Genomic DNA, 13,048 nt, shown 5'->3' with positions numbered 1-13,048 from the left:
CTCCTGCTTCCGACTTCTTTAATCTTTACAAATGCAAAAAACTTAAGGCGTATAGCTGACGTACAGTTACACACCATCCTTCTCATCTCCTGGCATCCTGTCATCAAGCTGCTGTGCTTACGATAGCAGAGCCTGCTACACAGTGCAGGGCAGCTCACAGGCCCGAGACCCTGCATTGAAGCATGTGTGCAGGGGTGATCCGAGGACAGACTGGTTGTCTTTACCAACAGCAGCATCCTTGCCTGCGTTGGTAGAAACTCTAGATCTGGGCTATTTAGAAGATCAAAGTGGGCACTTTTTGCAGGTATAATAATGTGTCTGAGGAACAAAAATAATACCCCCTGTAAAACACTCAGTCTGAGGACGCCTGTTTTGCTTCAAAGGAGCATTGAGCTTGGCAGAACTAAGCCACAGCGTCTGCATCTGATAACTCTGCAGAGATGAGCATCTACTTGCACCTCTCTTGGACAGCAAAGGGTGCAAAGAACTTTATCAGACTAAACCAACTGTAGCCTAAGGAAAATGAAAAAAATTAATATATACACACACACACACATATATATATATATACTCTTACATGACAACTAGGAAGCAGAATAGCACACTTTGCTCACCCCTCACGATGGCTATGCCAAGTTGCACCAGCACAAAGGATAGCTAAAAACCTGTTTTTAAAGCGTAATTTTACACAGCTGCATGCAAAAAAAAAAAAAAAATAATAAAAAAAAATATCCGGTATGAGGCCGCAGCTGCCGGTGCCAGCGGCGTACCGAGGTACTTACTGCTGCTGCTGCTCCAGGATTTCAGCAGAGACTTGATGCTAATTTCGAAGAAGAGGGAATCCTGTAGGCTGAGCATGGTGCCGGGGGCAGGGCGGGAGCGGGGCGCCGCCAGGACCGGCCACCGGCAGCGCCACCGGCGGGAGGAGCGTGCCGGAGCCCGCGCCGCTGCCGCGCGGCCTCCCGGTGACGCAGGGCCCGGGGCGGGGGGGGGCGCGCTAAAGGCGGCTCCTCGCGGGACCCCTCCCGGCCCGGCAGGCCCCGCCCCGCGCCGCTGCCCGCGGGGTCCCGGCGCGTCCCCCCGCCAACGGCAGAGCGCCGTGCTGCTGTGAGGGAGGGGACGGGGCCCCTCTGCGCGCACCCGCGCTGCCCAGGGACGGTCCCCGGTGACACGGCGGGCTGCGCGGCCCACCCCTCGGCCGCCGAACCACGCAGCCACTGACAACCGAAACCCGAAGGGCTAACGGGCTCTTCGCGGAGTCCGACATGCACTCGCAGCCGATCCGTCACACTTGCAGTGAGCTCCGCAGCCGCCCGGCGTTACTGCGCGGCGCCAGAAGCACGGCCAGCCTTCCGCGGAGAGATCAGCGAAATAAAAAATAAAAACACCCCAGGCGTGACAAACAGGTGCCCGGCGGAGGGCAGGAAGGGCCAAGTAGGATTCCCAGGGTGGCCGCCTGCAAGAGAGCTATGGGCGACTGAGCTTCGACACCTGTCGCTATTAGTGGTTTGGGTTTTCTTTTTCTTTTAAAGGACTTCACACCACCGTTTTGACATTTCTGATGGTTTACTTCGTTCAGCATCACCTCAAAGGCCATGACGAAAAGCATCTTAGGTGTGAAGTTTCCAGATTCCTAGGGATGCAATCCAGCACCGCCCTTTAGATAGGGCTCTGGATCTACCCCCATTCTTTCAGGATAAAGCAAAATACCCCATTTCAGCACAGGGTAAAGCAGTTTAAGATAAACCTTCATCCTGCCCACGCTACCGCATACCATCAAAAGGCAGTGGCCCTCTCTCAGCTTGGAGTGCTGTCTTTACGCAGGCCAAAAATGCATCTGAAAGCATCTCAAGGTTTTAACGGACAAACCTAAAAGTAGGCCAAAATTTCAGAAAGATGTCTGCTTCCTGCTGACAGGAAGAAATTATATCAAGAAAATAACACTTGTTTCCGTAACTGCCACCAAACTATACACACAGCATTGTATATGACCCCTTGGGTCAAATACAGAAAACGGAGAGAACTGTACTCTGAGATTACTGTGACACTGGCTGCTAACAGTAGTTTACTAGGTCTGCTTAAACTATGACTTGACCCACACCGCAGAGATGAACTAAAAAATTAACCATATGGGTCCAAAGGTACACTTGATGAACTAAATCTGCTTTTAGTTAATTTTTAAAAAACTTACATAGTTTCAGAACTGTGCTCCACCCTGTACTAGTAGTAAACCAGCCATGAGGAGGATATCATACCTGTGCCCTGAGATAAACTCAAATTACCTGAAATTTTTTAACATATTCAAGAATGGTGTACAACAAATACTTTTAAGGTGCATTTTTTTTGTGGGTTTGGTTTGTTGGGGCTTTTTTTGGTTTTGTTTTAATGTACACACATACCCACCCCTCCCAAAAAGAAAATCATTATCACTTACAGGGAGGTAACATAGACCAGTCCATGTTCAGCTAAGTTGTTCTAAATGACAGGTCTAACACACCAGCAGCAGAAGGACACTGGAGAAAGAGCGGGATAAGCACGTCACTGCCCTAGCCCATTCATCCATCAAGACAGCTGCTGTCTGACATCTATTCAGGAGATTAAGTTTTATTAAAAAAGAGAATGGCGTGATTCTCACTCAGTTTTCATAGAACAAAAATAAACCAGACTTCCCCATGCAAAATATATTTTTTTCTATAATAAGGTATTAAATTGCTACCTGTATCTGGATAGCACTTGCTTCTTCCCAGATAGGGTACAGAATGCGCATCCACAGAGCAACTCTGTGGGACATTGCATCAAACATCCTTTCATAAGCCTGTTTCAGGCAATACTACCTATCTAGTACCTCCAGTTACCTTATACTCCTTTTTCATCACTTCTTTTATGAATATATTCAAAGTTATACTTTTAGCATTCCTTTTTCCTCTCACTAAATAAAATACAACAAAGGTTGTATTTTGTTATGAGTAGGATATAAAGGTCAGATTTTGGAACCAGCTGATGAATTTCACCACTAATTTGAAAGACTGTATTAATTATGGTTGGTCTCTGACTGCCTTTAACACTGGGCTACTGAGAGTTCTTCAAAGGAATCCTTGTTAACAGCATGCATTCCAAAATCATGAGCCAACTCTCCCAGCACCTCAAAAATAATGACTTTTTAAAATACACTTTGGGTTCTTTGTAGTTGCCCTTTTCCACCATCAGCTTTTATTCTTTAAGTTATTAGTGCCAGAAACTTATTAAAAAACAATCATCCCAGAAACCCCAGGAGATACACTAAAACAACCCCACAGAAATACTAATCTTAATGTTCCAACTTCTGGAGTCCTGAAAGAAGACTTTCAACAAATAGAAGACCTGCCAGTATTTCTGTAAAGCAGTGTTTCAAAAGTTAATGAATGTTAGGAATTTTTTTTAAAAATCTGCATTTATTTATGATATTGATGTGTTTGGCCAAGCAAGTTACATGGCTTTCTGCCACGGCATCTGAGCTTTAGTTGTACTATTATTTATTCATAATACCAACTACTGATCACTGTGGATAGGGCTTCCTCAAGGATACTAACAATTAATTTCAAAGGCAGTTAGCTCAACAGAAGTTATTAGCCCATTAAGAACTTCTAGGTTGTTAAGAATATTTTGAGAACTGTATGTACCCAGAGCTTAAGCTTTTTCTTCCAAAGATTTCAGTAGAAATATTGAAGACTAGGAAAATTAGGAACAAAAATATTTTGAAAAGAAAAATCTTCTTTTAATACTGCATGAATATAAATAATTTGTGTGTTTTCATGCATATATGCACAGAGATTATGAAATTTGATTCAATGGACACCATTAACTTACAAGATTTAAAAATGGTATACACCAAATACTTTTACTGCTGTGCCCCTCCCTGCCGCCCAGGTACAATTAAAAAAAACCCAACAAAACAACCAAAAAAAAAACCCCAACAACAACCAAAAAATTAAAAAAAATTAAAAATTACCAGTACAAGTCCATTTAACAAAAAAGGGTAATGGATCTCTCACTATCTTTGCATTATCATGTAAGCATCAGTGTCATAAGCATTATCTTACTAGACAATTGTGTACAGCCCTTCTAACACTTCTTCCTCACAATCCAATTTACATGCTTTTATAATCAGAGGTGTATAGATGACAACTACTGCAACTTCAGACTTTCTGGTTTTGTTTTGTCTTTGAACTAAGTTAATGAAATAACTACCAGATACTAGAAAAAAAGAGAAGATTTCAGGATAAACCACAAAGTTTAAAAAGTAGCCTTTTGTTTTATTTTTTAATTAAAGCAAGAATAGTAGAAGGAGGAAAGAAAAAACATGGATTACAAGCCTTGAAACTCACCAAGCACAGGCAAGGCTAATTCACTGAGAAGAGCCCAATAAAGCTCATCATGTAAAGTTACAAGATATTATCATCAGGTGTTTCTAAAACTGCATAAGAAAACATCATTTACAGAATGGATTTTTTTCCAGTTCCTAAATTTCAGAGAGGAAAATGAAACTGACTTCTGGAACGCACACTGTGTTTAAAATTGAGAGCAACAAGTATGTCCACTGTGAAAGAGTCTAAAAATACCTATCACTTTGGAGTACTTATATGGAAAGTCTTTCCATAACATTATTTTACTACCTAGAGAGAATATGGAAAAGAAAGCCCTTGCATTTAGCTATAAGCCAATAGCTTTGATCTAGAGCTACTTCATGTAAGAAAAACAATCCAAAACAAAACTCTCAAATTGAGGATTTATGCATATTTATTTTAGTAGGCTAGACATCACAGAATTCCAATAAATACATAGTTTATATACTGATCTCAATACTTGCATACCTTTTGATTCCGGACCTATTATAAATTTCACTATTACAGGGAACAGACTACTATAAAGTCTATGTTTCTAATACTTTCTGAAGAGTAAGGTGAGGTATATGTGAATGAGCACACTCGTATCAGTAAGTTCTTTAAAGGGCATGACAAGAACAGGGCTGTAGGTGCAGTAAAGCAGAAGTGCTCAAACACAGGCTGCTCACAATCTACTAAAATTGCTAATGCAAATGTCCAGTCCACATCATGGGTTTTTTGCTCAGAAGTGAAAACCTTTTAGTAAAGAGGATGGCTAGAAGCAAACTGCCGGAGCCACTTCAGCAACAGGAGTCAGCAGACTTCAGGCTGCCTGTATAGACCTATAAGCTGCAAGATTCACATGCAGTAGCCCAGCTGCTCTGGTAAGTATTTGACTGCCCATTCATGGTACTTTGATCCACAGCATGCCTGACCTATCCAAGCAGTCAATTCAGCACTTCAAGAACAGATATTTTTTAGATGTAACATTCAGTACATGTACGGTAAGCCTAGTCACACAACAGGTAAGATTTGCCCTGGGCATTGTAAGTAGCTATAGGACCCAAGCAATATAAAAGACCGGACACTATCGTGCTGTAGACAGTACATATAACAAAAGTTTCCTTTTATTTGTAGAATTTGGAATTTAATAAAAACATTTTTAAAAGGATGACTATACCAGTATCAATACATTTACTACAAATGTGTATGCAAAGGTCATTTGTACAGCTTTTCTTTAATTAAAAGTACCATCATGGCATTTTCTTGGAGCTGCCCAGAAACATCACTGGCAACTATTTTTAACAATGTACATAAAATAAATGCAGTGCGTAACAACTGCTTTTTCAATAACTGCCAGAGTTCTGGTGTGTGGCAAAGGCCAACATGCAAGACCAAAAAAGTAAATTTAATATGGTTTACACAATGTTGGTTCAGCTTCACTTCTTAGAGGCTGAAAAGGTAGGGGATTTTCACGACTGAAGATATTGCTGAAGAAGGTATCTTAAAAAGAGCAATATTTAACTTCAGAAAGTTTGCTTTTAAATGTCATTCATTTTATATGTCATTCATTTATATTTCACAGGGAATATTACAGATTTTTAGCCTAATTTCCTTTTTTTTCATTATTATTTGAAGCATTATTCCCTGGTTCTACAATAGTTTTATTTCTCTAGGAGTGTATTCTTACCACACCTCCTCCCTCCCCCAACCCTCCAATGCAGTTCTTGCTCTCTTCTACTGAGATAGCAAAGATAACAGAATATTTGTCTAATTATCCCTTTACAAAATAATTTGCATTAATCATTCCAGCATAAATATTCCATTTAAAAACCACAGCTAAAGGCATTCTTTTAAGTTATATAAAAAACATGCAGTCACTGTTGCTTCCAAAAGTTTCTTTGAGGTTTTCAGTCCTACTACATTCATCTTCAGGATGATATGGACTGACAGAAAATTCACTCAGGCAAAGAAATACAAATAATATTTCCCATATAAAGTAAATTATGAGTTTTCCAACTATATATATATATGTAGTTCTGGAAGAACACTGAAGAAGCACAGCTTTCTTGCAGAACATAGTCTTTGAGTAAGATCAAAGAGGATACTGTTAATATTTAACTTTTCAGTCAGTTAACATTATCTTGATTGAATAGTAATCCTAACTTTAAAAAAAAAATAACAAATCCCCCACAACTTTAAAGAAAGAATAATTAAATTCTGAAAAATCAAACAGCTTTCAAGGTAGTTTAAAAAACACCTTACCAACTTCATATGGATTTAGACTAAACAGATTTCCATATGGCCCTTCCTGAAAATCCAGCTTTTCAGATCAGCAAACATCGTAAGATTACAAGGAAACAAATTGGTAATACAAAACTGAAACATTTCAAACAACTCAGCAGGCAGTTCTGAGATGATATTTAACCAACCTCTCTCCAAGAGGAAATGAGACAGGTAAAGCAATAGATGAACCTACAGCTGTTACCGTATCTCTTGAGCCTGACAAATCCGCGTTTCTTGATTTTCACGGGCATCCCTGTGCTTAAAATTCTCAGTGATTTACTCCCTCTCATATGCTCAATTTCCACTTTTCATGACTGCAAATAAACCTTAAAGGTATAAAGCCCAATTAGTACAGTTCTGTCTTTGTCCAACAACCTGAAATAACTGCCTTAAGATCTGATCTGCTTAATTGTGTTCTGTGTCAGCCTCTTTTTGTCCTTCAGCATTAAATGTACCAATGAACTGGTTCTGGGGAACCAGCACTCCAGATTTTACCAGCCTTTTAAATGGAACCTGAAAACAGTTATGGAGCTACACAGAAAATCCCTTCTTAGTTGCTGGGCATTTAAATGGATAGAGCAGGGAAAGGCTTAACTCTGTTACCCTACAAGGCCTTAAGACAACTTCTACGAATCAGTTATGTTTCTATTTTTGTTGCTCCTCCCAAGCTGCTGGATGTCTGTGCCACTTTACAGGAAACATCATATTTGCATTATGTGAAGATCAGCTACTCTATCCCCATAGAAAGCACTGGGGAAAAAGAACACCAAGAGTTTAGGACTCATCCAGGAAAACTTTAAAAAAAAGAAAGCTAAAGTGAATTACCTATAGGGGTAAACTCAGCACACAAGTCCCAAATCTGTTACGCCTCGTGAGTGCAATAGTACTTAGGTAGAAAATGTTCTTCTCTGATGCAGCCTCCCACTAGACTCACACAGCAGCTGAAGGCACTCATGTTGTTCTCTCGCCCTGCACCAGGAGATGAATTTCTGCCTTCCTCCCTCCACCATAAGCAAAGCTGAAAATTTGCTCCTGAGCCACTGCCGTTGGCAGCCTGCAGCCCATTTCTGTCTGTATGTTAAAGCACTTTACAGTACCACATAACGCACGTGTATGTGTGGTTCAGCCACCTCTGCCACAGAGTGGTAAGTGTAGGCAGAGGGATGGGGGACTGCACAGTTACAAGTAGGAACTACTTCAAGTGTCTCTGCTAAACCTCCTCACAAGCACAAGCCTACCAAATTACTCCACTGTAGCTTATACCCCTATGTAGGCAGCAGTTTTACAAGCTCTGTACACACAGTATAAGGACTTTGAGAGCTGTAGTTACAGGCAGGAGAAGGAAAGCAAGAAGTAGCAAGGCATAGACAGGCAATTTTCTCCTTCTCAAGGTTTCAACTCCTGAAATTGCCATTCCCAATGTTTCAGTTACACAGGGCAGCAGGGCAGCAGCAAGGAGCTCTGTCACCCAGTATCATATTCAAACAAAGAAAATAATTACATTATCATGGCATTCTGCATAGTTGAACTAAATTGGCATATTTCTTCACTCTAAAGCCAGCAAATATTTACAGTACAGGTTTTAATGCTTTAGTTACAGAGATTTAAAGAATTAAGTGCTTTTAATGATGAATTTTACAGCTTTCCCATCTCTGTGAAACAACAGGTATTATTGTAGTAACCTGGAGCAGAAGTACAAAATAGAAACGCTTTAAAGATTAAAAAAGGTAATTGACATTACATTGATTTGCAAGTCAGAATTAACAAAATTCATATCAGTGCCATTTCTGAACATTTATCCTCAGCAAGCATGCTGTTACATTGAAGAAAAGTGAGAAAGGAAATACAAAAATCAGGAAGGGAGAAAATGAGAAGTAACAAACCCAATGGCAGCTAAATGTAACACTTACATGCCAAACACCTAACACACACTGAAAACTTTACAAGGCGGCCACATTTGTCTGGAAGTTCTGCAAATAGTCCACAGCACAAAGTTCCCTAAAGTGCCTCAGGTGGTGGTCTACAAAATAGCCTCGGTCAGCAGATGCACCTGTGCCAGCACTGACAGAGACCACCCAGCAGCTATGAAGCTCATGGCTTTACCTGCAAGGCCACACACAGCTCTCCATCCACACACCTGCATCTGGCAGAACACATCAAATGCAAAAGGGACAGCATCACTCCACTGCACTCCCCACTAGTTAAAGAAAAATTGAGGACTTAAATCAGGTGATAGAAACATGTTCAAGTACAATGGAGAATATGCTTCAGCTTTTTCTATTCCTGGAACTGGCTGCTCTCTGTCAGTCATGAAATTTCTTGACAGAGCACTCACATACTGTTCATTTCTCTCAGTAATTAACATGAACATGTTAGCTTTCCAAACATACAATCTACCTACAAATGTAGACAGTACAATTTCATCAACTTCTGGGCAAATTAAACCACTCGGTTCTACACTCCTTCCATGAAATAAGAGTTATGGAAACCCCAAGAATAAAGAAAACATACTTCAAAACTAATTCCAGCCAACAGAAAACAACATACTGGAGAAATACAGTATTTTTATGCAAGTTATGAGCTGCTTTTATGTGTTTTACTTCCTGTTTTTCCTGCTTTCAAGTTAGAAAATATTTTTAAATTAAAAACATTCTTCCCATAGCCACTCATCTTCTCAAAGAAGTAACTGAGACAAGGCTCACCCTAGTGCATCTTAAAAAATGCCAAAACACAGCAGAGAGTTTTGGGTCAGTGTCTAATACGACTGTGCAACAGCATCCTGATGCTAATGTATCTAAAACTCATATTGTCATACTGGTCTTATCAATGAGCAATGAAAATCTCCCAAACAATCAGGGTCCACCACAGATGCTTGTCACTACAGACCTCACTGGTACTAATGAGGTAAAGAATTATTATTTGTGTAGTATCTCTGTATAAGGAGTATTGCCCAGCTTATAAAGTGAGCGTACACCAAGTCCTGAACATCCAGAGCATCTCTGCAGATGCAAAGCTCCTGCAGCAGGAACTTAATCCCTTTAGAAGGTACCACAGCTGAAGTGATGAGGCTTTCTGAAAGTTCTACTTATCTCTTCAAATCAATAGTACATTTTGATTTCTCATAACAAAATCTTTCCTTTATAAAAGAATACAAACACCAAAAACATTCAAGCACAAGCTGAGAACCCTCTCATCTGGATGGTCTCTGTTGGCAGTGACCTTTTAGAATGTGGCTGGAGAGCAAGAAGATGCATATCATGTAAAACAGCAGAGGCCATGAACACTACCTCCAACACTTATTATTTGAGAAAACATATTCCCAACTGAAGAAGGCACTCGTGACATTTCCTTACTTGAAGTGCAACTAAAGGCTATTCAGTGCTAAGAGACACAAAGAATGCCATTTACTGAAAATGGAAAGGCTTTCTAAAGTAGCCCTTGATTAAGATGAGATAGTTGAAATTTTTGTCCCTCAGTTTGGATCCACATAACACTTTTTAGAAGGAAAACACATAAAATTAGCACTCACAGGGTAAGAATAACTCTGTTACTGAAGAGCTTAAAACAAAAGAAACTAGCAGCATGGAAGTCTACAAATCAAGACATAAAACAGCTAATAAGTGCAGCCAACAGAAACTGACAACAGCTGTCAAAAGTATCATGAAGTACTGAAAAATGTCGTATCTGCCTCTTGCACTTACAAACCACACCTAGAGGAAATTAAGACTAGTTAGATCACCTATAAACTAAAACTTTTGCATTTGAAACACAGATCTTTTTTCTTTTCAACTGAAAAGTGAAGAACTGTTTCACAAAACGTTCCAGGTTACAATCTTTCTGTAACTTAAACCTGACTTGCTGATCATCACTAGCATGGCATTTCTGTATGCAACTGCTGATTTAATCCTGTTGGTAAATACTATATTGGTCTTACAAATACTTTTTTGAGCATCAAGGGGTGTTATTTTGGATTTTTTAGCCCAGTGACCAATCTTAATGTGTTTTAAAGGAGAACAGTTTTTTACTTAAAGGTAAATGGCTCCTTAAAGATAAACTGAGGTTTTTATTTTATATGCTGTCCAGCCAGATAAACATACAGAAAACAGATAGATAGCAATGTCACAGGTGTGTTTTAAAATCTGTTCTACATGCAAGACATTTACAGTGTGAATCAAAAAGAAGCTACATGCCAAACCTTTTTCTCCCTCTCAAAACATCACTTTCAAGACCTGTGGACAATTTAGACATAACCAATTTGAAAGAATACTTTTATGTCCTCATATCACCAGTATATGATAGAGAATGGTTTTACAGCAGTATATATAATTATTTTCACAACTAGTTTCTCCACATCTTGTTTACTTCAGCACTTTGCAGCTCCCCTTAACCAGCTACTACAGAATCTTCTGAAGACTTGCTTGTTCTTCTGGTTTTGTTAATTTTTCTCATTCTCCCCATACCTCTCTCCCCCTCTCCTTCAAGTTGAAAGCTTTATTTTGTCCCTCTCCCAACTATCTTAAAAAAATGTGTATTGGAAAGGTAAAGAGATATTTGCTTTATTTACAAATCTCCCCACTAAGTTTTAACTGCATTATCTTGAAGAATTAGCTTAAAGATAATGTTTTAAAGCATATTTTCAGCTAAATACTGTCCAATTTCACCTCTAATATTTTTTCTCCTTACTAAACTGGAGTTCTCGTTACTTCTGACTTTTCACCTTATGATCTGCAGGACAGAAAGACAAAAAGATCAGAAAAAAAGCCCAAACACCAAGATTACTGACATTTGCTTCCCAAATTCGCTGTTGGTTCTCTCACAGCGTTCTGGTTTCCTGCCTAACCATTGGTACTGGGAGGAAAGGGAGGTCTCCTCTTGGTTTAGCAAGTGGAACAGTCTCACCAAGGATAGATATGCACCAGGACCAACATAAATGAATACATAAGACAACTATACAGGTGGAAGGGTACAATCTCCTTTTCACAGCACTGAGCCATTACAGTGGTCCAGCTGTCATATGAAACCTTATACTAATATACTTAAGCCTCAAAAAAACTTTTAGGTGCTTAAAGTCCAAAAGATGCATTAAAAAAACTCTGCAAAGGTGATCTATTAAGGGAACAACAGCGTTTAAAAAACTGTAAGCTCTGTTCACCATATCTCAGAGGAAAACAAATTAATTAAATCCATGTGAGTAGCTGTTAAGTATGAAGAAAAGGCTCTTCCAAACCTACCTTTGAGTTGTACTAACACCCACCCTGAGCTAAGTTACAATTTCTTTGTTACTCTTTGGGATGAGGTAAAGGTAAGGTTTAAAAAAAAACCCCAAAAAAGAACAAAAAACCAAACACTGTAGGAAAAAAGTATATTTCTTGCAAATTCCTGCATCCTTATCCTTCAGGTAAAACACTGGGACAACTACAGTAAAAGTAGATTAGGCATATAGCCAATATATGTATTGTATATACATATATATACAAGTACACAATACTTGTATGTGTATATATATATATATATACACATATATAACAAGTACACAATACAATTAAAAAAAATAATCGGATCTCAAAAAAATAGGGCCAAAAATATTGAGATATCGCCTAGAACTGTCATACCTTCCCCCCCCCAATTAAATATAAATATAGTTGATTTTTCATATTAATAAAAAACCAAACAAGTCAGAGGCATCCTTCCTTTGTGCTTGGGCTTACTTTTAAAAAGATTTGCTGGCCATTACTTCAGTTCAATATTGACTCGATCTTAAGCAAATGCCTTACTTAAAAAATGTTTACCCGATGGTCACTGTATCTGCTTATAAGCAGTAATAATAAAACATACCATCACCGCACTTAAAATAAAAGTCTGGAGAGATACTTGTGTTTCCATTTATCTAAAATATTAAAGAGTTCATTTTCCACAAATCAATACATTTAAAACACAGGGTATTCAGAAGGTGACTGCTACTTTTGGTGATGGTAAGACATCTAATGCTGCCCCCACTACTGACAAAAAAAGCTCTCTCAGTGAGTTGATTCCCCTTGCCAATTCATCTCAAAAATACTGCCCCAAAAATACCAGAACATTTTCTACTGGCTTTGTGAAATGAATCAGCACAGGGAAAGGCCACACCAGCACACAGGAGATGGGGAAGAGCTGCACAGCTGGGAGTAAGATTGCCCTTTTCACTGGCAGCAAACTGTTAAGATCGGCCTGATCTGCTTGTAAAACTGCACTCAAAAATCTAAACAAAATCCCCCTTTCCCTACCTTCTGTTGCAAAGAGCTTCAAGAGGGATTCCAGAGGCCCTTAGGAAAGGTTCCTTATTCCTTCTTATGGAAAATACACACAGAACAATTTCCTGGGGCATTACTCAAGCAAAACAATCCTATCTGCCGTGATTAGAA

The 13,048-nt window shown here is 39.3% G+C and overlaps 1 protein-coding gene across 13 annotated transcripts in view; it reads right to left on the bottom strand.

Annotated features, from left to right (window-relative positions):
* FRYL (FRY like transcription coactivator) overlaps nt 1-13,048 on the bottom strand; it is a 180,279-nt gene that overhangs the window by 137,219 nt on the left and 30,012 nt on the right. Inside the window, exon 1 of one of the 13 annotated variants that reach the window (XM_037383540.1) lies at nt 783-903. The exons of the other annotated variants lie outside the window; for them this stretch is intronic. Within the exon in view, the coding sequence (XP_037239437.1) occupies nt 783-858 (76 nt within the window). The 5' untranslated portion in view covers nt 859-903. Of the gene's footprint in view, nt 1-782; nt 904-13,048 lie in introns of those variants that run through there. 13 annotated transcript variants of the gene reach the window in all.

Source organism: Falco rusticolus, chromosome 1 (assembly GCF_015220075.1).
Source record: "Falco rusticolus isolate bFalRus1 chromosome 1, bFalRus1.pri, whole genome shotgun sequence".
NCBI lineage: Eukaryota > Metazoa > Chordata > Aves > Falconiformes > Falconidae > Falco > Falco rusticolus.
This window is presented reverse-complemented; position numbering and strand designations above follow the sequence as displayed.